A 27,249-nucleotide genomic window follows, 5' to 3' on the forward strand; every position below is an offset into this window, starting at 1 on the left:
ACCATAGAGCTCTCACAAACTCGCGAGACTCTCTATGTCCCAATAACTAACCTTGGCTACCCTTTTACAGGCTCTTGGCCGGTCATCGGGCGTCCACACTTGGGCGCCCGCCCGTCCATACTTGGGTGCCCACCCGTTAGTCTATCCCTAACTCAGCTCATCAATCGGCCTGCCTAGCTCCAAGCTTCCCCAAGCCTCGAAACTAGTCTTGCGTGCATGTAGCACACGGTAGATACACACAGTGCACATGACATACTCCCCTTCCTCTAAGAGCTCACTCCTGAGCTCACTAAAAAGCCAGGGTAATCTCTCTGAAGAGTAGTCAATGTCTCCCATGTAGCGTCCTCCTCAACACGATCCTTCCACTTGATCTTGTATTCCGTGATAAGTGTATCACGCAATTTTCTTTCACGAAACCCAAGAAGCTTTTCAGGTTCGTGCGGAACAAATGTCATGTCCTCTACATCTATAATTTCTTGAGGAGTAACTAACTGATCTGCTCCACCCAGTACTTCCTTAAGTCTACTAACATGAAATACAGGATGAACTTTCACATGAGAAGGTATATCCAATTCATATGCGACTGAACCAATCCGTCGTGTAACACGAAATGATCCACAGTATCTAGGGGATAATTTCGGAGATCGACCTGTCTGTAAAGTCTCGGAATCTTTCGGAACTCGCAAATACACCATCGTTCCTTCAGAGAACTCTCTGGGTGAACGATGTCTATTAGAATAAAACCTGTCTCGGTCTTGAGCACTTCTAATAGATTCCTTTGCAACTTGTAACGTTTCCTGCATATCTTGCAAAAAATTACGTGCTGCATCATGCTGAAGTCCTGAGAATCCTATTGTAACAGGTGATCTAGGTTGAAAACCATACATAAGCATGAAAGGACTAAACCCTATACTCGTATGCTTAGTACTGTTATATGCAAATTCTAACATAGGAAGATAATCCTCCCATGAACTCTATCTTTTGGATACATATGCTCGAAGCATATCCTCCAAAATCTAATTCACTCTTTCAGTCTGGCCATCAGATTGAGATGATCAGAGGAACTCAAATTCAATGTTGTTTCCAACTTCTCAAAAACAAGTTTCCAAAAATCACTCGTAAACTTAGAGTCCCTATCACTGACTATGTCCTGCGGTAACCCGTACAGTCTAAACAATTGCTCGATAAACTGACGTGCTAATTGCGTAACTGTAATAGTCTTCCGGGTCGGTAAAAATCTAGCCATTTTTGTCAAGCGATCTACCACAACCCAAATAGAATCGTGGCTGTGATGTGTTCTTGGCAATCCGGTAATAAAATCCATGGAAATACTTTTCCATAAAGTGTGGTTCACTAACGATAGTGTCCTGTGTATCCCAGGGTGTCCAGCCGAAGGGGCGTCGTGACACTCCTTAAGAATCTTGGACCTAATGTCCGGAATCTTTGGTACACAAATTTTGTCATTACGGAATAGTAAACCATTCCGAATCATCCACTGGCCTCCTGCAGCCTAAATGGTAGACCGCTCAGTCATTGAGTCTTGGTCAATCAATGAGCTCCCGTCCTGGATATTCTGCCAAAATGGACTAAAATAACTATCAAGCCTGCAAAGCCCTCTCAATGACTGAAATAAGTCAGTAGAAATCTCGGTGAACAACAAAGTATTCACCTCTCTAATTCGACTAAGCGCATCTGCAACACTATTCATGGACCCTTTCCGATAACGGATCTCAAAATCAAAATCTTGCATTAACTCCGCCCAACGAGCTTTCCTGGCTCTCAAATCATCCGCATCACACACATACTTGATTGACATCATCAGTCAATACCACAAACTTGGAGCCATATAAATAATGTCTCCAAACCTTGAGAGCATGAATCACAGCATAAAGCTCCTTCTCAAGGGTTGGCCAATGAGATTGAGTGTTGTCTAGCTTTTTACTTTCAAAAGCAACTGGTCTACCATCTTGAAATAGAGCAGCCCCGATAGCATAGTCACTGGCATCAGTTTCAAGAACATAAGGCCGACTAGGATCGGGTAATGCTAAGATAGGTGCTTCCTTGACTTTATCTTTCTCAAACGTCTGAAGGCCATATCCAAATCGTTATTCCAAGTGATAGGCTGATTTGACTTACGTCCATGACCTTTCAATAAGTCGGTCATTGGTAGTGTGAGCTGAGAGTACTCCCGTACAAATTTCCGAAGAAAAACTACAAAACCGAGAAAAGAACGAAATTGTTTCACTGTGCGCGGTATAGGCCAGTCCAGAACCTTCTGAACTCAGTCATAGTCAATGCTCAATTCATCTCGAGTCATCTTGTGTCCCAAGTAAATGATGTCGGTCATAAAGAACTCACATTTACTTAACTTAGCATATAGTCGATTCTGTCTTAAAATAGATAAGACAATCGTGAGGTGTTTGACATGATCCTCAAGAGTACGACTATATATCAAAATATCATCCAGGAACACCACCACAATTTTCCCCAAATGTTCAAAAAAAGATCGTTCATCATTTGCTGGAAAGTGGCTGGAGCATTGGTTAACCCAAAAGGTAATACGAGAAACTCGTAATGGCCATACCTAGTCCGAAAGGCGGTTCTTTCGACATGCCTTTCATGAATACATATCTGGTGATAGCCAGTACGTAAATCTATCTTCGTGAAATATTTCGCTCCTGCTAACCGGTCAATCAGGTCATCTGATCTAGGGAGAGGATAACGGTTCTTAATGGTCAGCTTGTTCAATCTCTTGTAATCTATACACATTCTCCAGGTGTTGTCCTTCTTTCTCCTAAGCAACACAGGTGCACCCCAAGGTGATTTACTTGGACGGATCTGGCCCATCCTCAAATAATCTTCGAGTTGTTTAGCCAACTCATCTTCCTCAGCTTGGCTCATCCTATAAGGTGGAATACTGACAGGATGAGTACCAGGGATCAAGTCAATACGATGATCTACTGCCCGTTCAGGTGGTAAACCCGATGGCAATTCCTTAGGAAATACGTCTTGAAACGAATCAAGTATCTTCTGTAGTTCTTTGCTTTCAAACACACTTAATTCATTTACATCCAAGAAAGGAATGAGAAAGGAAGAAAGTGGAATCAATACACAATGGAAAGCGGTATACAAAGAAGAATCCATTATATTTCCAAAATCAATTGTATTTACAAGAGCTCCCTGAGAGGGATGAATACAATCACCTAAAATACTATACTGGGTGTCACTATGCTGAAAAGAAAAAATATGACTAGACCAATCTATCTGGACTTGAAGAGTCTAAAATCACTCAATCCCTAATAACAAGTCTACATTTTCTAGATCATAGTAGCCAGGAGTTTCATAAAAAAGGTTTTTTAAACGCGTTTCGAAACGTTTCATGGTGAAGCCCAGAAGTATGAAACGGCTCGGGTACCCGGGGGGGGGGGGAGACACATGTTACCTTGATCTCATAGGCTCAAATAAGTTGCAAATTAGAACTTTGAAGACTGAAGTCTGAGACATGTGAAAACTTAACACTCTTTTCACACTCACGAGTCACATAGCACAGCTTAATAATTTACAATTTAAAACTTACAAGTAACCAAATGGCAAAAGGAGTCGGGACCAAAGAGTGGCAATCCATAAAATGAGAAATGTCACATGCCACGTGGGCTATGGCTGAAGCAAATGAGAGTATGTCACATGTGACATGTGACTGCCACTAACACCATACATGAAAGAAACTCAAAAAAATCTAAAAATAACAACACTATCCAAGGCTCTAGCTAGTAGCCTCCAATGTCAAACATGACATAATACATCATACATGTCAATAAATCATAAATGAAAATGAGAATGAGTCATGACTAGGTACTAAGTAGATACTAGACTCTGAGAGCCTACTCATCCTCCTCTGCATCATCCAACTCAAGATCCTCATCCTCATCTGCAACATCAGATGCCTCAGAAGCTGTGGTCCAATCAGAAGAGTCATCTACAACCTCTGTTGTCGCTGTCTCACATGCAACACTCGTGCTACCACCATCATCTGTGCCACGTACAAAACTCCTGCTAGTGCTAGCACCATGTGTATCCCTGCCCACCCTGGCTCGAGAGCGGCTACGTGTTTGCTTGGTTCCCTGCATCGCCTCCTCATATAACATGGTGTAAATGTCCTGCTCATCAGGTGGGATCTCTGGGATGTCTTTCACTTTCTCAATGTTGATTTTGTCGACATTCACCTGAATCGGCTCTATAGAAGTACCTCTCTGCTCAAGTAGACGGAGGTTGCAATGACAATAAACCAACCGCTCTAATTGTGGAGTGGTAAATTTGTTCCTTTTCTTTGTGTGGAAAAGGGCCCATGTACTCCAATTTCTCTCACAAGGACCTGAGCTGCAGTCCTGTGAAAGCACTCTCATAGCAAGCCTCCTCTGCCAAAATTCAAACCCGAAAAATCACACATGAGACATGATTCATTATCCATGACACAGGTGAAAGCACATGCATGAATCATGATATATCATGTGACATGAGCATAAAACTTTAATGAATACTCACCAACTGTGGGGCACTTATACCATATTTCTCCCACCAAGATACAGGCTGTAACATCCCTGAATGCAACTCAGCAGTCGGTGACCCAAAATGCTTTCCTGTCTTGTTGCGGAAGACAAGCCGCTGCTGCTCCAAGGTAGCCAACTGATCCACATCTCCACCCACCCATGCTGTGATATACTCGGTCCAACCATCCTCCAACTCCTCGCAACATGCCTGATCTTCGTATCTCCACAAAGGATGGAGAATGTGGGCCACTGCATGGATTGGTCTATGAAACCAATCCCAACGATCTTGCCAAATAGCACGGAGGCTGGCCTTCCTAGTTTTTTGAACAATACGAATCACGAATCACGATTTAGAGTTTATATTAAATAAAGTTTAGAGCTGAAATTTAAAGAGAAGTAAAATATAATACTTACTGGATGTCAGAAATACCAGTTGCCTTTATAAGGCACTCCCCGAGCTTGTCCATGTACCCATATAAGAGGCCCATGGTGCAACCCTCCATGTTGGTGATTCGTAATACGCTGTAGAAAGGTTGTAAAATCCTCACCAATCCCTCTGCTGTTGTCCACCACTCAGCACCCATGATAGTGCTAACAAACTTATCTGACTTTGAACACTTATTTTCAGCTTCCCAGTCATACCATTCCTTGGACACCACTAGTCGTAAGAGTCCCTTTCGTACTCTTACTACTCTATCAAGCACTATGAACATATATGCAAACCTAGTGGTGGCGGGTTTACACAGCTCCAACTCACCCTGTGCCCTGTAGATAGAAAGGATCTTGGGCCGCTTTGTGACAAATTTGACAATGAAGCGAGCTGTATTTAATACTTCCTGCAACCAACCTAGCTTGCCCATATCCTCCATCATAAGATCCAAACTATGACTGGCACATGGTGTCCAAACAATGCGTGGAAACTCATCCTCAAGCATGCGGCCCATACTGACACAATTTGAACCATTGTCAGTCACAACCTGCACAATATTTTCCGGCCCAACTTCCAAAACAGCCTCACGCAAATGGCGTCAAATGAACTCTCCTGTAACCACTGTGCCTGGCTGGGATGCATCAATGGCACGCAAAAACATTGTGCCCTTGCAAGAGGACACCAAGATGTTGTACACACTTCTCTTGCGTACATCTGACCACCCGTCACAAAGCAATGAGCAACCATACTTTTCCCAAGTCTTCCTTAATGGCTGAATTTCGTGATGCACACCTGTGCACGCTCTCTACGTAGCTCTTTAGTGCGCACAGTCTCATAGTTGGGTCCCTCCCACTCGTATCCAATCCGACTGACGGCACGCATGGCACATTTCCAACGATTTGTGCGTAGTATGTTGAAAGACAAGGCACATTGTATGAAGAGCTTAGTGAGCTCTCGAGTTGCCTCTTTCACAGCCTGCTTTTGAAAACCTGCTTTGATATTGCCTCTCTTGAGAGACCCCACAATCGGCAATTTAGAACGAGCCGCTACCGGCATAGAGCTCGTACCTGCATACACACCACCTGCAAAGGAATCTTGGCTTTCAGCCACATGAGTTTTCCCCCTCTTTGCCACTACCTCGGAGCTCTCTACTTCCTCGACACCTATACCTATGTTAGAGTCTACAACCCCTTCTTGGATTTTCTTCCATTCTTGTAGACTGTCATACACAGCCTTTGGTACCCTGGGACAAGCACAAATGCCCTCACCCTTCAAGCCAGACAAATGGGCTTTGATGCGGGTTACACTCCCGCCGGTCACTAATAAGCAGAAATTGCACTTCCACTTTTCGGCCCCAGACCCACCGTATCTTCCAAGTGAGGTGACATGGGCCCATACAGCATCACGATTGCGACCCATCTCGATTCTGTAAAAAGTTCAAGAAAATTTCAGCCTTCAAAGTTCAAAGTTCAGGTTAATTTTCAGCCTTATAAATTTAATCATAATTTTGTAGTGTGTCTCTCTCTCTTTTTTTGGTCTCATAGGTCATTTTGGAAATTGGCCTCCTGAAGACATTAATATATCATTTCATTTCATTTCTCTAGAGTCTAGACTCTACACAGTGCACACATGTCACACTGTACACATACACATCTCTCTCTCTCTCTCTCTCTCTCTCTCTCTCTCTCTCTCTCTCTCTCTCTACACACACACACACACGACAGCAATGCAGCACGGCTGTGTGTGTGTGTGTAGAGAGAGAGAGAGAAAGAAAGAAAGAAAGAAAGATTTTATTAACGTCTTCCAAAAGACCGAACTCGGCCTATGAGACAAATCGGAGTACCTGTATGGGGTATCCTCTGTCATCCCAACAAAATGAAAAAGTACTGAATAAAAAAGCAGGGGATGGAGCTCTACTACTAGGAGAATGCAAAGCTATATGCATGGAGTATACAATCATGATATGCAACCTAGCTAGAGAGAGAGAGAGGCAAGTCAGTGGTCACTCACACTAGAGTGCGCACTGCGTGGCTGGACGCGTGACTTCGAAGAACCTGCAAGCTGCTCGCACAGAAACGCACAAAAACGGCAGCCAAACGTTTTTTTAACGTGGATATTGCAGTTTTGGGGAAAAAATTTGTCCAAAAAAAAACTCGTTTCAAAAACAACGAAACATTTCGAAACGTTTCGTATGCCACAGGAACAGCGAAACGCGTTTCATTGCTACTATGTTCTAGATGCATTACATAGCATTCCAGACTATCTTTGTAGTCCTGAATCTGGATTGGAAGCATCTCCACCTTTCGATCCCATACTTGCCTTCCCACAGGTAGGCGTACCTCATAGGTATGATCGCTGGGTGTCGTATCAAGACTCAATTTCTGCACAAGTTTGTAGTTAACAAAGTTGTGTGAGCTGCCAGGGTCTAGAAGAATGTGAATCTTATGGCCATTCACTTCTCCATAAACTCAGAGAAGATCATGCAAGCCAAATACTTTAGAATTGAACAGACAATCAGAACAAGTACTAGGGCGAGAAAGTACAGTTATTGACATACCTGTCAAAGACAACTGGTTAGCTGCCTTGGGCTTGGGTCCTGCGTTTGTCTTGGTACCCTTTTGCTTTGGGCACTCGTTACGCATGTGTCCTTTTTTTCGCAGATAAAACAACGTCCTTCCTTCTTGAGCTTTAAAGCCCTAAGGAGTCGTTTCTTCTTCGCTAGTGTCGAACTTGAATTCTTCGAAGGTTGGTCCGAAGACTTTCCTTCTGTCGTGTTAGCCATAGGTGCGGAGAACTTCCGTTTATGCTTGTTCCCCTGCTCGGTAACGGGTTTCGACTTGGAAGAGACCATTGTATCATCATAGATACGAGCTGAATGAATGGTCTCGTCCAATGTTTTACATTTGTTATTTTTAACCTGTAAACGGTATGAGTCTAGTAAACCAACTACGAAAAATCCCAAATTAGTAGTGGGATCCATCTTTGTAGCTTTCATCTGCAAGTCACGAAACTTCTGGAGGTAGACCTCATAAGTGAGGTGCTGCAAGGTCATGGTCAAAGCTGAAAACCGGGCAACAACATCATAATCATCCTCTTTCTTGAGGAATTCTTTCTTGAAGACGTCTTCGAATTGTGCCCAAGTCGTTGGCTTAGGGTTGAGTTCCTTCCACCAAAACAAAGCTTTGCCGGAGTCCGGACAGGAAACCTGCTGCTAACTGTATCTTCTTTCCGTCATCATATGGATGAAACTGAAAGTGAACTTGTCACTTATGTAGCCACGTGTCCACGATCTCCTTGGTGCGCTGCTTTTGCTCGCCTCCGAACGGTTCCGGAGTAATGTTGGGGCCTAAAGCAGAGGCCAAGGTATCCATACCCCAGAAAGAAGAGAGAGTAGTGGTCAATAGAGCGATGGAATTCTGCAAAGCTTGCATCTGGGCTGCGATTTGTGCCTGGCGTTCCGACGAAGAAGCTTCGAGAGTTACTTTGAACTCTTGGAAATCTGATTTTGACACAAAAGCATCAAAAAGATCGGCATCAGTACCTTCCGTAGCCGGCAAGCCTTCACGTTCCACAAGGGGCTCCAACTCCGATTCTTGGGTCAACATCGTGAAGAGGATAAGTGGAGAGAAAATTTGATCTTTGCACAACAAAAGTGCAAGTGAACTTGAGAGCTTGAGAGCTTGAAAACTTGAGAGATGTGTGGCAAGAAGCCCACTTAAGGGGTTTATAAAGATAGCCCCAAAAGCTAAAAATCCCCAAAAGCTATCCTTAGCTTTTGTGTTTATATATATATATATACATATACATACATACATACATACATACATACATACATACATATATATATATATATATATACATATATATATATATATATATATGTATGTATATATGTATGTATGTATGTATGTATGTATATACACACACACACACACACACACACACACACACACACACACACATATATATATATATATATATATATATATATATATATATATATATATATGTATGTATGTATGTATGTATGTATGTATGTATGTATATATACACATATATATACATATATATACACACATATATATACGTATATATACACACATATATATACGTATATATACACACATATATATACATATATATACATATATATATATATATATATATATTCTAAACTCTTTAAAAAAAATAAACTTAGAGGAGCGGTTTCTAAACTTTTAAAAAAATTTAAACTCAAAAAAAAACGAAAGCTCAAAAAAAACGTGGGCTTTCCTTTTTTTTCTCTCTTTCCTCCTGGATTAACCGCCGGCGTGCTGTCCGTCGCGTCACCTTCGCTGCCGGTGCCTTCATGCTCTTGCGCCAACATGTGTAAACGTGGCCATAAATCGAGTTTCGAACCAAGAACGATCACGAGGAGATCCGTGGGGATTTCACAGTGGTATCAGAGCTACTATCAAATCCCCACGGATCTCCTCGTGATCGTTCTTGGTTCGAAACTCAAAACCTGCAAACAAACGAACAAACAACAAGGGGGGCGCAGGCCTGACTCACCCCCCAACCATGACAGCCGTGGGCAAGCCCACAGTCTTGGCTGTCCCCACCGAGCCACGAGCTGAGCTAACTAGGTTGACATACCGACCAATCTCCCCCTCGCGACGTCCCATACCGCCACGAAGCTGCCCTCGCGGCCTCGAGATTGTTGCCGGCGCTGCATAAAGCAGGTGCACGTCTGCACTAGATCCAAGCTCCAAGACCATAGAGCTCTCACAAACTCGGGAGACTCTCTATGTCCCAATAACTAACCTTGGCCACCCTTTTATAGGCTCTTGGCCAGTCATTGGGCATCCACACTTGGACGCCTGCCCGTCCATACTTGGGTGCCCGCCCGTTAGTCTATCCCTAACTCAGCTCGTCAATCAGCCTCCCCAAGCCTGGAAACTAGTCTTGCGTGCGTGTAGCACACGATAGATACACACTGTGCACATGACACAGGCAGTCACTGCCTTGGCTGATGATGTTCCCAAGGTTATGGTGTTGGCTCGTGACAATGATTCCTTTGAGGATTTTGTGCCGCTTCCGCGACCTAATGGTCCCCTGAAGCAACGTATAGAGAAGTCAGGCAGACCTAACCAATGACGGGTTTGTCACGAGATGGGTCACTTTGCGTGGGATTGCCCTAGGGCTAGGGGTTGTAGGAGGCAGTGCAAACACACTCCCCAAGCGACACGCCTAATGCTCCGCCTCGGCCAACCTTTCCTCAGGAGTGGCGGATCGTCTCTCATGGCCGCCCTCTAGGTGAGAATGTTGGGGCACAGGATGATGCCCTTCCCAAAGACAATGTACGCAGTGATGTATTGGGTCAAAGTGATGAAAGTACAAAGTCATCATCGTAAGAGTCATCCTCGCAGAAGGATGTTGCATCATGGTAGAATGACTGTTGAGTCCTCCTTGCTTGGGATGGACAATGTGCAGGGTGCACTTGGTATGGGTGCAAAGGCCACACTGCCACCTTATGAGGCCTTGCAGGATGGACAGCAAGATATATGCCACGATGTCCTGCAGGGACCCATGCATTGGGCGCCTATGTCCAGGATAGAGTGAACATGCTAACATTGGCCTTTGCTCCAAGGATCACCCCCTCCTACAACATTATGAGAGGCGGGTCCGGAATCAAAACCTTCTCTTTACCATGAGAATCCAAACTCCAGCCAAGCGGTTCGTTAGGTCCGGAATCAAAACCTCCTATTAACCATGAGGATTATCTCATGGAATGTGCAAGGTCTAGGGAGGTTTCCCACGCGCAGTACGAAGCACCTTGTTAAGGATCAGCTCCACCCTGCCATTACAAGTGGACCTATGGATGTGCTTTCGCACAAGCACGAATTGGATATGCTCCTTTCTGGACACTTTTTGGTCCTGTGCACAAGGGTATACATCTTAGTGTCAGCATCACTTTTGCCTCATGTTATTAGCCATGGTGTTATCATACCTAAGAGAGTACGATGGATTATGGTTATCCAAGAGGGACAAAAGTTGGGTATCTTAAATATCTATGAGCCTAATGTACCGGGAGAAAGGGTGGCCCTCTGGGATGAGCTGATGCCTGAGGCATATCAATGGATTTTTGGAGGCGACTTCAACATGGTTGAGCAACTATCGAACAAAAAGAGTGGCCGTGAGCGTCACACACACCCCTTGGAGAGAGCCTACTGAGAGAGATTCATACTAATGAGGCATTTTGGACACAGATGGTTGGCAAATGCGACAAACCGTTTTTCTAAGCACATGGACCTATGCACATTAGGGACAGTTTGAGATGCTTGCACGATTCTTAGGGAGAATTTCACGCTGATCCAAATAAGGTGAGGAGTATTGCCTCAAAATTTTATCAAATCTTGCTCTCTGCAGAGACCCACTCTTTGGAGAGAGATGTTGCACAGTGGGAGCGCATGCCCAGGCCTAGTACAGATGGCATGCGTGCCTTTGTGGATGCCCCCTTTTTGAAAGATGAGCTCAGACTTTGCACACCCTCTCAAAAGGCAAATGCCCAGGGGATGATGGGCTCTCCTTCCTTCATGCAGTTTTGGGATTATATTCGTCATCATGATGTTACTACTGCTCTGCAGGAGACGTGGTGTTCTGGTATGATGCCCCCTTTTATCACGGAGGGTCTAATCCACCTTGTCCCAAAAGGGAGGGACAAGACCAATATTAGACGGTGAAGGCCCGTAACTCTGCTTAGATCTGCTTACAAAATCTTAGCGAAGGCAGTGAGTATGAGGCTTCAGAGAGTTATTCATGATACACACAATGGTTTCCTCCAAGAAAGGAGTATTTTTTATAGTATCTTTTCATTCACAGAAGTTGTGGAGTGGGCTAAATCTAGCCCACAACCCCTTGCCATTCTCTTGCCAGACTTCGAAAAAACTCATGAAGAGTGGATTGGGACTTCTTGGAAGGAATGATGGCACAGATAGGTCTCTCCGAGGAGTGGATCAGAGGGGTCTCTTGCATGTATAGGGAGGCCCATAGCACAATTTTGTGCCTGCGGGGGGCATGGTGAGGGCTTTCAGATCTCCCATTCTGTGAGGCAGGGATGCCCCGTAGCTTCACTACTTTACCTTATAGTAGTGGAGGCTTTGAGCAGGTTTCTCAAAGTTACCCCAAGGGTTTTGGACCACAAGCAGCCTCTTCACACAGATTAAGAGTTACTGGACTCACAATTAGCAGATGATATTGCTAAGTTTTTGAGGCCTCATTTGCATGCCTCTTTCCTTTCCGCACTGCCTTGGAGATGTTTTGTTTGGTAGCAGGCGCCACCATCAATTGGCACAAATCAGCCGGATTCTGGATTAGTGACTGTCTGCATACAAATTGGGGTTTGGATGTGGGGTTTACTTGGATTGAGAGAGGTTGCACTACCAGCTACCTAGGCTATCAGGTTGGCATTGACCTCTCGCCTGCACAACAATACGCGCCTGTGCTCATGAGCATTAAAAGAAAACTTCAGCATTGGAGTAGCATGAAGCTTGATTTGCCCCCTACAGCCTTGGTAGCTAACCAAGTGTTTGTTTTCTTCATACTTAATGAAGTCTAATTTTTTGCAAAAAACTGCTACATCACAATGGACAACAAAATCCACATTGAAGTTATCAGTTTAGCATAGTTACCAGTTCCATGCCACCTTTGTATGAGATTTGTAAAAGGTTTTGGCAAAGCACAAAGCTAAAATAACATATAGAGATAATAAGATGGCATGGTGACCATTGGCTTACCTTTGCCAGCTCATCATTTTTACTTTTAAGATCATTAATGCTGCTTTCAAGCACGCCATTACTCTCTTTACAATTAGCAAGCTCCTGACACTGCAAAAAGTAGACAGCTTTTATACCTTTAATTGTACCTGCATTGCATGTGGCCTACATAATTCATAGTACAGAAATTCAAACTGATACCATTGTTTCATTCGTTTTTTGAAGTAAAACAAGTTCAGACTCTGCTGCCTCTAACATACTTGACGTGTCCTTCAACCTTTGTGCTTGAAGCTTTGAAGATTCTTCAGCTTCTATGAGAGCAACCTTGAGTTGCGTATTCAAAACCTGTAGACCCCAACACCACCTTTTAAATAATTTCCAGTTTCCAACCAACTTGTCATGGCTTCTACAAGACAACATAGTGACGTGACACCACCATGCTGAATTGTCTTGGAGAGACAGTAAGATGTTAAGAATACACAAGAGTCCAAAGAGCCCCCCCCAAAAAAAAAAAAGCGCAAGAAAGGACAAGCACTAAAATGGTGTTGCATATATTGCTGGCGTAGCATCAGCTGACTCTCACAATTGGAGGTTGCAACTGCAGTGGCTTGAACGGAACATTCAGAGTGTAACTCGCAGCGGCGGTGCCCGGGGGACTAGGGCCTTTGACACACTTGTTGATACCATCAATGCATATTAAAACATTTAAACATGGCCACAGCCTTAACACATATCCATCATCACTTTGCATAAAACATAAAGCTGGACAAAACATCCACAAATGCTGAAAATGGATCTTGCACATGTGACACCGCATAGAGGCCGGAATGGGCCGACCCCCCCCCTTGGAGTATTTTATTACCCAAGGAGAATAATATCATGTACAAGCTTTGAGGGCCTTACTCTCCCCACGGGAGATGCCGGATTATCCATATACAAATGCCATAACACAGCCCAACACGAGGCAACCAAGCCGGAACATAGGCTGTAGAAATGCTGAGCCAACAATATAATCCATATACCTCCGTGTGGGTACTGATTCTTCCCCAAAAACCACGGGTCTTCATGCAATAGAGAGGGTACAGCAAGTACAACTCTCCATTCAGCCGGTACAGTAGGTACAATGGCTGGTACAACAAGTACAATGGCTGGTACAGCAGGTACGGTGGCTGGTACAGCCGGTACGGTGCCTGGTACAGCAGGTACATCAAGTACAGAAGCTGGTGCAGCAAGTACAGTGGCTGGTACAGCAAGTACAATGGCTGGTACAGCCGGTATGGTGGCTGGTACAGCTGGTACAACAGGTACAGCAAGTACAAATGCTGGTACAACACATACAATGGCTAGAAATCATAATAAATGATTGAATACCCTTGCCTTCAGTATTTCTTCGCGATGGAAGCCTCCAAAACAGTCCCATACAGCCGGTATTCTTCATGGGCAGCCTTCAAGTGAGAGAGAAAGAGAGTAGCCATCATTAGAGAAGCCTTCAACGGTGGTAGAGGCTAGTGTGCAGCAAGAGAGCCTCTATTAATGAAGAGAGGGGGCTCCAATTTATAGATTTGGGTCTCCCATGAGCTAAAATGGCAAGAGAAGGCTACAATGACAAGTGGAGAGGCACACAATAGCTGAAGTGACAAGTGTGAGGCCACTTGTCTCACTTTGATCCTTTTTCTAACAAGTGTCAGGCCACTTGTCTCACTTTGGTCCACTATCTTGCCACATGTCCCAATCTAAGAGATGGGTCCTTCCATAATCTTTACCTCTAAAAATATCCCAACTGGTAGACATTCTGTCGTAGGCACTTTGCCAACTCTTGGTATCTGCTTAATTCCAGATGTAATGACGCGAACAGAATTCCCATCAGAGTCGGGCCAAAAATAGCAACTCTCCTAAATTTTAGGAGTGTGGTCCTTTGTATTCTAGGATAATCCCCCATTCCCAAAGCTTGTACTTTCCAAATATTTAAACATCCTGGAGTCCACCAGACCCCTTTCAGACTGGGAAATGTCCAGGCTGGTGACATCAAACATGGCCACAGCCTTAACACATATCCATCATCACTTTGCATAAAACATAAAGCTGGACAAAACATCCACAAATGCTGAAAATGGATCTTGCACATGTGACACCGCATAGAGGCCGGAATGGGCCGACCCCCCCCCTTGGAGTATTTTATTACCCAAGGAGAATAATATCATGTACAAGCTTTGAGGGCCTTACTCTCCCCACGGGAGATGCCGGATTATCCATATACAAATGCCATAACACAGCCCAACACGAGGCAACCAAGCCGGAACATAGGCTGTAGAAATGCTGAGCCAACAATATAATCCATATACCTCCGTGTGGGTACTGATTCTTCCCCAAAAACCACGGGTCTTCATGCAATAGAGAGGGTACAGCAAGTACAACTCTCCATTCAGCCGGTACAGCAAGTACAATGGCTGGTACAACAAGTACAATGGCTCGTACAGCAGGTACGGTGGCTGGTACAGCCGGTACGGTGGCTGGTACAGCAGGTACAGCAAGTACAGAAGCTGGTGCAGCAAGTACAGTGGCTGGTACAGCAAGTACAATGGCTGGTACAGCCGGTATGGTGGCTGGTACAACAGGTACAGCAAGTACAAATGCTGGTACAACACATACAATGGCTAGAAATCATAATAAATGATTGAATACCCTTGCCTTCAGTATTTCTTCGCGATGGAAGCCTCCAAAACAGTCCCATACAGCCGGTATTCTTCATGGGCAGCCTTCAAGTGAGAGAGAAAGAGAGTAGCCATCATTAGAGAAGCCTTCAACGGTGGTAGAGGCTAGTGTGCAGCAAGAGAGCCTCTATTAATGAAGAGAGGGGGCTCCAATTTATAGATTTGGGCCTCCCATGAGCTAAAATGGCAAGAGAAGGCTACAATGACAAGTGGAGAGGCACACAATAGCTGAAGTGACAAGTGTGAGGCCACTTGTCTCACTTTGATCCTTTTTCTAACAAGTGTCAGGCCACTTGTCTCACTTTGGTCCACTATCTTGCCACATGTCCCAATCTAAGAGATGGGTCCTTCCATAATCTTTACCTCTAAAAATATCCCAACTGGTAGACATTCTGTCGTAGGCACTTTGCCAACTCTTGGTATCTGCTTAATTCCAGATGTAATGACGCGAACAGAATTCCCATCGGAGTCGGGCCAAAAATAGCAACTCTCCTAAATTTTAGGAGTGTGGTCCTTTGTATTCTAGGATAATCCCCCATTCCCAAAGCTTGTACTTTCCAAATATTTAAACATCCTGGAGTCCACCAGACCCCTTTCAGACTGGGAAATGTCCAGGCTGGTGACATCCTCCCCAACTTCTTAAAAGTTGTCCGCAACTTTAAGCTTCAAGCCATATATTCAAGATATAATCATGTCCCATCGATTGGGCGAGACGAGACAGTCTCAAAAAATCCAATATAACTGAAGAATCCATGTTCCAAAGAAATGGGCGAGACTAAATAAATCTCCATAATACCAATATCAAAATCATGTCCCAAGATAAATGGGCAAGACAAAAACAGTCCCATAAGTCCAGATATCATAATCCATGTCCCAAGATAAATGGGCGAGACAAATCAGTCCCATAAATCTAGATATCATAATCCATGTCCCAAGTAAATGGGTGAGACAAAACAGTCCCATAAGTCCAGATATCATAATCCATGTCCCAAGTAAATGGGCGAGACAAAACAGTCCCATAAGTCCAGATATCATAATCCATGTAGATCACCAAGGAGCTGCCTTGACGCCCGGCCCGACTTCAGTGCCCATATTCTCTACCATTGGCTCTATGTTCTACCAAGCAAGGTAGCAACATCTTGAAGAGCACTTAGGTCAAGAGAAATACTACACAGGGCGGCTAAACAAGGAGTCCTGAAAACAATCACTCGCAGGCATAGATAACCTGGTGTTCCATACGCATTTCTGCCACACATAGTTTATAGGCATTTCGGCCACCAACTCACACTACCCTCTCAAGTGCCCATGTTCCCTTCCATCTGCTCTCTATTGTTCCACCCACACATGGTAGAAACAATCTTCAAGAGAGCACGTAGGACAAGAGAACACTACACAGGGTAAGTGAACCATGAGTTCCATAAGTCCAATGCATCCCAAATAAAGGGAGCCAAAAAGAATAATCCATCCCAGTAAAAGGGAGCCATAAACATAATCCATAAACCTGAGGATGGATCCAAATTCCTAGAAAAGAAGTCCAGGAATCCATACACCTGTATACCATAATCCTTGTATACCATAACTCTTACCACATACTCCGTGCTAACCACACACCTTGGAGTAGAGGTGGACTTTATCCATAAAAGCATCATATCCATGAGATATCCAAAGATTGCTTCTCTATAAACTCGGACAGATTCGTCCATAGAAATTGCTTGTGAAGCCCAATATCTATATAAATCTCGTCCAAGAAAGAAATCTCCATAGATATAATCCATCCCAATAAAGGGAGCCATGAAAAGAATTCATCCCATTAAAGGGAGCCATAAACAATGTTTCCCTGAAACCATCTCAAGGCAAACAACAACACCTTTCTCCTTGCATAGCTATACAAGGGTTAGTGAACATCAAAAACACTTCATAGTAAATAGCAAAAGCACCAACTTTGCAAACTCAAAGTATACTTAGCTGTTCTTTGCCAGGTTGGTCATGAAGCCAACAGAAATATCTCGTCACCATATCCTTAAGATATCTTGAGATATATCTCCATATAGCTTGCCTGTAAGCTTGATAATATAATCCACAATATCCATATGGAAAGAGTGCTAAACGTGTGCACATAAAGCCAACTCCATACTTCCAAGATAAATTTTGTGAATTCATAAATCCTTAGACCAAGCTGTCTATTGCTCATGCTCTTGCTTCATAGGCTCTGAAGTGGCTGGCCATGCTTAATAGCAATGATGGTAAGTGTGGTCCCCACTCCAGATCTTTTCTCTTCCTTATTGATAGAAGGAAGCCTCCGCTTCCAAGAAAGCCTATGCTCTGATACCAATGTAACTCGCAGCGGCGGTGCCCGGGGGACTAGGGCCTTTGACACACTTGTTGATACCATCAATGCATATTAAAACATTTAAACATGGCCACAGCCTTAACACATATCCATCATCACTTTGCATAAAACATAAAGCTGGACAAAACATCCACAAATGCTGAAAATGGATCTTGCACATGTGACACCGCATAGAGGCCGGAATGGGCCGACCCCCCCCCTTGGAGTATTTTATTACCCAAGGAGAATAATATCATGTACAAGCTTTGAGGGCCTTACTCTCCCCACGGGAGATGCCGGATTATCCATATACAAATGCCATAACACAGCCCAACACGAGGCAACCAAGCCGGAACATAGGCTGTAGAAATGCTGAGCCAACAATATAATCCATATACCTCCGTGTGGGTACTGATTCTTCCCCAAAAACCACGGGTCTTCATGCAATAGAGAGGGTACAGCAAGTACAACTCTCCATTCAGCCGGTACAGCAGGTACAATGGCTGGTACAACAAGTACAATGGCTGGTACAGCAGGTACGGTGGCTGGTACAGCCGGTACGGTGCCTGGTACAGCAGGTACATCAAGTACAGAAGCTGGTGCAGCAAGTACAGTGGCTGGTACAGCAAGTACAATGGCTGGTACAGCCGGTATGGTGGCTGGTACAGCAGGTACAGCAAGTACAAATGCTGGTACAACACATACAATGGCTAGAAATCATAATAAATGATTGAATACCCTTGCCTTCAGTATTTCTTCGCGATGGAAGCCTCCAAAACAGTCCCATACAGCCGGTATTCTTCATGGAGCCTTCAAGTGAGAGAGAAAGAGAGTAGCCATCATTAGAGAAGCCTTCAACGGTGGTAGAGGCTAGTGTGCAGCAAGAGAGCCTCTATTAATGAAGAGAGGGGGCTCCAATTTATAGATTTGGGCCTCCCATGAGCTAAAATGGCAAGAGAAGGCTACAATGACAAGTGGAGAGGCACACAATAGCTGAAGTGACAAGTGTGAGGCCACTTGTCTCACTTTGATCCTTTTTCTAACAAGTGTCAGGCCACTTGTCTCACTTTGGTCCACTATCTTGCCACATGTCCCAATCTAAGAGATGGGTCCTTCCATAATCTTTACCTCTAAAAATATCCCAACTGGTAGACATTCTGTCGTAGGCACTTTGCCAACTCTTGGTATCTGCTTAATTCCAGATGTAATGACGCGAACAGAATTCCCATCGGAGTCGGGCCAAAAATAGCAACTCTCCTAAATTTTAGGAGTGTGGTCCTTTGTATTCTAGGATAATCCCCCATTCCCAAAGCTTGTACTTTCCAAATATTTAAACATCCTGGAGTCCACCAGACCCCTTTCAGACTGGGAAATGTCCAGGCTGGTGACACAGAGAATCTTTAATTTTACTTAATTAAGACAGAAACACACACACAATGCATTTTGTGAATGACTCAGTGGCTAAGTTCCTAGATTTTTTTTAAAACCCCCTGAGCTTGAGCTACCCCCTGCATGCCAGCACATGACCTGCCATCACTCCAGCCCCCCTGCTCTTGACCCCAGACCCCAGACCCCACCCCCCACCCCAAGCACCTCCGCACCACTGCCTCCCGCCTACGGCCCCCTTGACCCTCCTCACTTCCGCCTCCCACGCTGCCCCTTCAGTGGCTTTCTCCTGTCCCTCTTCGTCTTCCACCTCCCCCCCGCTGTTGACTCTCCCTCGTCCCACCACCCCCCCCCCCATCTTTGCTCTTTTTCTGCCGTGCTTTGCCTTAACCGACCTCACTTAGCCCCCAGCCTTCTCCCCGCTTCCTTACCCTCTTCCCCCGCCATCAAGTGCTTTTAGCATTCGGGCAATTTTCCCTATGGCAAGGCCCAGCATCTTCTAGTCTCGAACCCCCAGGAGGACTCCGTGGCAGCCGCTCCATCATCCCCCACCAAGGCCACCGTCCCTTGCCTCCCTTTTTCCGAAGCCGATCTCCAGCTCCTCGCTTCGACAATCGCTTCTTTGGAGGCCACCACCTTGGTATGCAAGATCGTGGGAATACACATAAGCCTTCTTGGCACGCCTGGAATATTCATCCCTTGGGGCATGGCTACTATCAAGTTGAGTTTGATTCGCCTGCAACTTCGGACAGTCATGCAGCTAAGCCCCGTCACACTGCTTACGGCCCAGGCATTCTTTGCAAGGTTGCAACACAGCTTCGACCCGGCGTCTGACCCTTTGGTTGCCATCTCAAGCTTTCCCATGACAGTTTGCTTTCCAAGTCTTAGGAAGGAATACCTTCGTCTCCTCCCCGTAATAGGTGATGTTATCCCCGGCCCTAGTTCCGATCCTCCTCAGGAGGCGGGGCAGCACCCCCCCCCCCATGTACCAGAGCACTCGGTTGAGCCTGGCATAAGAGAGTTGGCCAAAGGTGGAACCACAAGCCATCTTCCACAACTTAGCACCGCCTGCAAAGGCGAACCCTTCTCCCCCTAACCCCCTTCTCAGCCCTTGCGCATACCCCACCCCTCCCTCTCGTGCCGTCTGTTCTGACTCTTCCCCTCTCAGCTCCCTCAGCTTTGGCATACCAGACCCCCCCCCCCCCCTCCCAACTTCTGCATCCCCAGGGTCATGCCAGGCCCAAACAGAGGCAGCCAGCTCAGTCCGCCATTTGATCCATCGTTTTATGGGGCCGATAGAGATGACCATCATTGCCTCTCCAGTGCGGGCTCTCTCCCAAGAATCGCCAGTGGGCCCCCCAAGGTGTTGGGGCACTACAACTTCTTCCAATGCCTTCATGTCGAAGCAGCTCGTATGTTCCAGGAGACGGTGACTCCCATTCATATATGGTGGTGTTATATCACTCCAGACCGTCCACCCCAGAGAGTGGCACAATGATTTTCTCCTTCCCACTGAGTGCAGCACAAGGGACAAATTGTAGCATGGAGTCAGTGTCCACCGCTATTCAGGGGCAAGCCATAGAGCTCTCGCACCATTTGCATGACCTACGTATCATTGGTGAGCTTACCCACCTCTTGCCTTTGGCTCAAATGGAGTTGGGTGGCTCGGGCCACAAAGATAAGGAAGGGTAAATGGTGTCATCCAACCTGGAGGTGTTGCTTTTTGTGTTACTTCATGCTTTAGTGGTAGTACCCCTTCCCCCTCCTATAGATACCTGCATTGTGACAGGTGGAATCCAAAGTATACATACTCCACAGCTCAAACAGAGTGTCTCCACATGGAGGCCAGGATTCGTGCCCATGTGGCGCAGCTTTGCTCAAAGACTGACAGTGGCAACTGTCCATCAAACCCCACGCCCAAGAATCTTCAAGTAGTTCCACCAGTTCCGCCTCACACAAATATTAGTTATGGATTGTCTCATGGAACATCCACAGTTTAGGGGGCCCATAGTGCTTTCACAGACGTGGTGTCCTTCAAGAGGAGCTCTAGAGAGCAGCAGTTGGTGAACCCATTGACACTCTCTTCATTCAAGAGCACCATCTTTCAAAGGGACGTACCTGCCGCGCTGTGGGAAGATCTTGCAATGAAGAAGTCACAACTTCTGGTCCCATTCTTTTGGCCCCTCTAGGACACAAGGTGGTGTATGCATTTCCGTCAGTAAGCAGCTATTGCCAACAATGGTTGACTTAGGCACCATTGTAACTCGACGAGCTCAGGTGGGTGACCATCAAGATTGGAGAGGATTGTGTGGGCATTCTAAATGCATATGCACCAAATGTTGCAATAGTTGGCAAGGCCACCTTCTAGAGTACAGTACAGTTCGTCAATCCCTGCCACAAGCGGATTTCTGGTGTATGGGTGGAGATTTTAACATGCTAGAGTCGGCAGAGGACAAACTCGGAGGTGGCATGGCTACAATTTCTAGTACAGAGAACTCGGTTTGGGAGGAGCTGATTTTGGCTCTCACGGGACAAGACCCTTGGCATCTTCCAAAGTTTGGACGCATCCGTGGGAGCGTTGGTTTCTCTAGATCTGACAAGAGGACTACTGGGCCTAACCTATGCAAATTAGATTAGTTCTATGTAGATGAGTGGGCTTGTGATCATGGTGGCATGATTGGTATTTTGGCACGCACTACGTTCTAACCTCATCTAGGACTCTTTGGAGATTTGGGAGAGGCTAGATTTTCACTCAAGAACACTCCCGTAGGATGCAAGCCTTTAAGAGATTAGTAGTCTATTACAAGAGGCAGCCCAAAGCAGATTAGCTAGCGCCTTGGATGCAGGCCTTGGAGAGATTCGTAGTCTATTACAAGTTGCAGTGCATAGCAGATTGCCTAGCTTTCGAGAGCGGAGAGAAGCATTCGGAGGGGCCTAGCTTCTCTACAATGCCTTCAAGAGAGTGCACCAGATAGCCCGCAGATTGAGGGTCTATTGGCTACCCCCTGTGCAGAGCTCAAATCCATAGAGGAGCGAAGGTTGGAGTACGGATACCATGCCAGAGCCTCCTTTTGGACGCAAACAAGAGACAAGGTCACTCGGGATTTCTTTGAGATTGCAGCCCATACAAGTAGAGATATGGTATCCGCAAGTTGCGACGCCAAGATGGATCCATTGTTACCTAGGGGAAAATGCCTGGGAGAAGACGGGCTTCCAGTCTCCTTATTTCTCCGTCGCTGAGATCTCATCGAAGATGGCCTCGGAGCTGCCTTCAACGAGATAATGGTTACAGGAGCCATGCCGGAGAGGTTGTCAAAGGGATCGATCCACTTGATTCCCAAGGAGGGTGGTGACCGACGATTGGAGATTCAGCAATGGAGACACATCACCCTTCTAGGGACCACCTACAAAGTTATGGCCAAGGACATCAACCGTCAGCAACTGCAACCCTTCCTCCCCAACTTGATGCATGGTACACATACGGGATTTGTTCAAGTTCAGAGCATTCTAGACTGCATCTTCACCTTCTCGGAGGCGAGCGCTTGGCAAGATGCACCAGTAGGATTTGATTGTGCTCCTTGATGATTTCGAGAAAGCCTATGTGACAGAGTAGATTGGGGCTTTCTGGAGGGAATGATGTGCAGTGGGATTCATGGAGGAGTGGGTCCGAGGTGTTTCGGGACTCTACTCTGCCTCAAACAGCCAGGTTCTTGTTAAATATTAATAGTGATTAATGTGCGAATAAACAAGTGCTAGGTGGTTGTGTAACCTAGCACTGTATGTAGGCCTTAAATAAAGCGATTCCAATGTGTGTGAACAACTGCTAGTATGTGTAAGTCTTTTGTGTGGGAATAGCCTCTTAGAAGCCATATGTGGTGGCATCATATTTGGCATAAGGCATATGTTCTCGCATCATATATGCTTTCGACTACTCGTGTACTTCCTCATCACTTTGCCCTTCTGCTGATTATCTTGTTGGTCATCATCTCTCTCTCTCTCTTCTCCTCACTAGTTGAGATCTTGCACTCTTACCCCAGGCATCTTGCCAATATTTGGTATCAGAGCTTTTGCTGCCTTTGCCTAGTTGTAGCCAGTGGAGTTCCACGCACAGAACAAGGCATTGCTGATCCAGATCCCGTCGCTGCCAGCCAGACATGGGGCGCTAGTGCCCAGCCAACCACTGTCGTCGGTGGTCAGCCAACATCCGCCAACCAGACGGGCAGCATGACTGCAACACGCACCACCTCAGCCGACGGGTCAGCTCCGCTCTACCTCCGCCTATTCTCACACGCCGCTCAGCTGCCACTTGTACCCACTCTCTGCCACCTCAACCAGCTCTGAGACGAGTTCCACCCACTGTCGACCTCTAATATTGCCACCAGTGCCTCGCCCACAACTACTCCTCCAACTTAGCTCACGCCTTAGCTCAATCCACAGCCTTGCTGTGTCTTGTGCATTTGAGGGAAAGAGAGAAGAAGAGGATCGTCTCACACCAACATCTTACATCCTGTTCACGTATTTTGGGGCTTTCTTTTTCGTACACTTTTTTGACAAACTCAAAGCCTTTGTGCTACATATTCGGGGATTCTTGTTCATAAGGGAAAGATTTGTGAAGTGGAAGCATCCATAGGCACTCCTGTACTTGTGCTTATCATCTAGGCACTCTTGTTCCAGAGTCTTGTGTGCACACTCCAATAACTCTCTCTCTCTCTCTCTCTCTCTCTCTCTCTCTCTCTCTCTCTCGGAATGGCTCCGAGTCTCCAAGAGAAACTCGAGGCCCTCGAGACGGCAATGAAGGCACTAATCAAGGAGAATAAGAAGACATCCGATTCCAACCTCAATGAGGTGGAGAACAAACTACACCGGCCAATCATTGCCCTCGAAGCACGGGTCACGGACCTTGAACAAGAGAACACAGCACTCAAGGAGGAGGTGAGTGCATTGAAAGTGGAACTCGTAGCAGTCAAGAACACCGAGAAGGATGAGGGTAAGATCAATGAGAACACTCTCACGGCCATCAAAGAAGAGATCTCCAAGGAGATCACAAAGGACATGGAGGGAAAACTCGAAGCCAAGCAGTCAGGATGGGTTGAGGTGGTGAAGAAGAACATCCGCAAAGAAGTGAGGGAGGAAACTCAAAGGGAAGAACATCAAATCATTCACACCACCATTGAGGAGGAGAAGATGAGGCATCCCCGCCGCCTCAACATTCGAGTCACAGGTATAGCCGAGACACCCAACTCCACTCCCGAGAAAGATGGACAGCTTCTATGCATGAAGCTAGGCTACAGGGAAGAGGACCCTCTCCCTTCACCAAAGCATGGAGAGCCGGGAAAGACTCAACACGCAAGCGAGCCCTCATCCTACAGTTTGCAAGAGAGACAGAGAGGGTCACCTTCATGAGGAAGAGGGTCATACTACGAGGCTTAGAGGGAGCTCCTATTTTCTTGGATGATCTCACCAGGATGCAGCTAGAGCATAGGAGAGCTTGCATGCCACGAGTCTTGCATGCAAGGAGAGAAGGCAAGAAGGCCTTCTATCCAGATGGTCGGGTCATCATTGATGGCCGGCCCATGGATTAGCGGTTTGGGGCCTATGGGACACAGACCAGGCCACTGACAGAGATACACATGGCATAATGGAACTGTAATGGTTCACTATGGGTGCAGCCTGGACGACTGGAGCATGTTATGGTGGGGAGAGACAACATACTTCTGACAGAGATACACATGGCAGTATGGAACTGTAATGGTTCACTATGGGTGCAGCCTGGACAACTGGAGCATGTTATGGTGGGGAGAGACAACATACTTCTGACAGAGACACATCAGAGCCCAGAGAGAGGGCTACCTCGAGTAGAGGGATTCCAGTGGGAGTCAGCATACAGCATACAGGAGGACCACATGCCAGGGTACCTCGAGAGGGTCGGGGGGAGTAGCAGTTCTATTCAGACGGGAGCTACAGGGGAGACTGAGAGTGGTATTTCTTACAGGCCATATCAATGCCCACACACAAAGCAGACAGTGTGAGGTGTATGACTATGATGACATGCAGATCCTCCACCCTGTGGATCCAGAGGAGATAGGGGCTAGTCGAGCATCAGAGGACGGGATCAGGAGGGCTGACATGCTTCCCACATGGGGGTCATACACCGACCGGAGCCACGGTGGTAGACTACATTATGGGATCTTTGGAGGCATCACAGCTTGTCACCTCATTCTCCATTCCACCTCGTCCTATTGGGACAGATCATACATACTTGGCATTTTCACTAGCCAGATCACCAGTATCATCCGCCTCCCACATACCGACGCCACACACTACCATCTACTTCACACATGACATGGGAGACATATACACTGGCAGAGTAGAGGATGGGCTCCTACTCATGGATCCTCTGGCACCTATGGATACCATCACAACCCAGCTGGCATCACTCCTACACACGGCTGCATTACAGAGATTCCCACATCGTGTCCACTCAAGAGAGCCTGCGAGATCTGGGACTATGCCCCAGAACAAATGGTATGATGACGAGTGCTAAGCCCTATACTCACGGCTCCGCATACAGAAAGCCTTGGGAGCCATCACAGAGCAAGAGTCGAGGAGAGAGATGAGGAGACTTACTCGCCGCAAAAGGCGGGCCTTCATAGAGATACAGGAGCTAGAGATCTTCCATTTCTTCATGAGTAGAGATAGCCCTATCTCATGGCGGCACTTCAGAGAGCCCCGGACACCGACACCCATTGCAGACCCACAGACATGGCACACATATGCAGAGGGCCTATACCACGCCCCACAGCAACCACAGGAGCCTCGACCTACCACAGCTAGCTTCTTTACCCACTCGATGGTAAAGGAAGCTATCCGCCGCCTACAGCATGGACAGGCTGCCGACCAAGCTGACGCTTGCATCTCCCATTCTTTAAGATGAGCTCTCCTATGTCTAGGCAAAAGTCTTGTCCAATTAACTCAAGCTGGCCAGCCTTCAGCAAGCCCACAAATAATATCATAGAAATCTCTTAATGCATTCATACCATAGTAACATAAAAACCCGTTTTGCCCTCTTGTTTCCGGCACGAAACGTTTCGAAACAAAACAAAACCTGCCCATCGAAACGGTGTTCCGCCCAAATGTAAAGTGAGATCAAAAAAACAGGCGGGAGGTTTTTTTTTTGCAAATGCCATTTTTGTCGTCATTTCCGTCCTTGTTTGCTGCCCATTTGCCACTTGACGCATCCAACACTTCTTCTCGGCCGCAACCTATTGCTCTGCCTCTTCTCCTTGTCCACTCCTCCTTTTCACTCCTTCTCCTCCATGCCTCCTCTTCCTCTTCCCTTTTCCTCTTTCTCTCTTCTCCTCCACGGTCCACCCCTCCTCTTCCCTCCTCCTCTTTCTCTCCTTTTCTTGTCTTCCAACTTTCTCTCCTTTTCTTCTCACCTCCTTCCCTTTTCTTCTCACCTCCCTCTTCCCTTCCAACTTGTTTCTTTCCTCCTTCCTTTCTCTCCTTTTCTTGCCCAAATTTTGAAAATACCAAAAAACCTACTCCCAAAATCATGAATTTCATATGCACTAGTTCCAAAACATGCATCTTCATCTTTCTGTTGGCTATGTTATAAATTTGATATGTGTATATAAGAAGTGTCATTTCGAAACCTTTGTGTTTCGTCCAAAACAAACGAAACAAAACGAAACGAAACCTTCAAAACGACGAAACGACGAAACGGACGAAACGTTTCATGTTACTATGATTCATACTAGGCTAAGAGGTGCCCAACCCTCCGCCCCTTGGCCATACTAGTTTACACATGCTTAGAAAGCCCAAAATTGGTCCAAAATGCCCCTCCACATGTCACCAAATTAATTTGGGTTATAGGACACAAATACTGAGCCGCATTCAAGGAATGTGAGTAGAATCTCATCCCCAACGTGGGCAACAAGGCCTTGATTTGTCAATGGAGAATGATTACACTTTCGGGCATAGCACACAAAATTCTAGCCAAAGCGATTAGTCTTCACCTATAGCCAAAGCGATTCATGATACTTGGTGTCCAATTTCTCATTCCCCAGAAAAGACTCGTGCTCATTTCTTG

General features: G+C 46.0%; 2 protein-coding genes across 6 annotated transcripts in view; both read right to left on the reverse strand.

Moving 5' to 3' along the window:
- LOC147638594 (uncharacterized) overlaps window positions 1-27,249 on the reverse strand; it is a 108,139-nt gene that overhangs the window by 35,648 nt on the left and 45,242 nt on the right. For 4 of the 5 annotated variants that reach the window (XM_086798511.1, XM_086798513.1, XM_086798515.1 and 1 more), the window contains exons 21-22: window positions 12,933-13,076; window positions 12,753-12,842 (exon numbers count right to left, since the gene is read on the reverse strand). The exons of the other annotated variant lie outside the window; for it this stretch is intronic. In XM_086798511.1, coding sequence (XP_086654637.1) covers window positions 12,753-12,842; window positions 12,933-13,076 — 234 coding nt within the window. The remainder of the gene's footprint in view (window positions 1-12,752; window positions 12,843-12,932; window positions 13,077-27,249) is intronic. 5 annotated transcript variants of the gene reach the window in all.
- LOC147638595 (uncharacterized) lies at window positions 3,681-6,396 on the reverse strand. The gene is made up of 4 exons (XM_086796670.1): window positions 5,770-6,396; window positions 4,962-5,524; window positions 4,543-4,861; window positions 3,681-4,415 (listed from the first exon to the last, which is right to left on the reverse strand). The coding sequence occupies exons 1-4, from the start codon at window positions 6,394-6,396 to the stop codon at window positions 3,882-3,884; spliced, it is 2,043 nt and encodes a 680-aa protein (XP_086652796.1). The 3' UTR covers window positions 3,681-3,881.

The sequence above is a fragment of the Cibotium barometz genome, chromosome 5, assembly GCF_041138505.1.
Source record: "Cibotium barometz isolate CiBa-2024 chromosome 5, ASM4113850v1, whole genome shotgun sequence".
NCBI classification, from domain to species: Eukaryota; Viridiplantae; Streptophyta; class Polypodiopsida; order Cyatheales; family Cibotiaceae; genus Cibotium; species Cibotium barometz.

Bases quoted from the DNA above. Each gene is read 5' to 3' on its own strand.
- LOC147638595 (XM_086796670.1), bottom strand. From the start codon at position 6,396: ATGGGTCGCAATCGTGATGCTGTATGGGCCCATGTCACCTCACTTGGA. The intron at 4,862-4,961 runs GTAAGTATTATA...TCAAAAAACTAG, and splicing joins ACTGGTATTTCTGACATCCA to GAAGGCCAGCCTCCGTGCTA. The intron at 4,416-4,542 runs GTGAGTATTCAT...GAATTTTGGCAG, and splicing joins GTATAAGTGCCCCACAGTTG to AGGAGGCTTGCTATGAGAGT.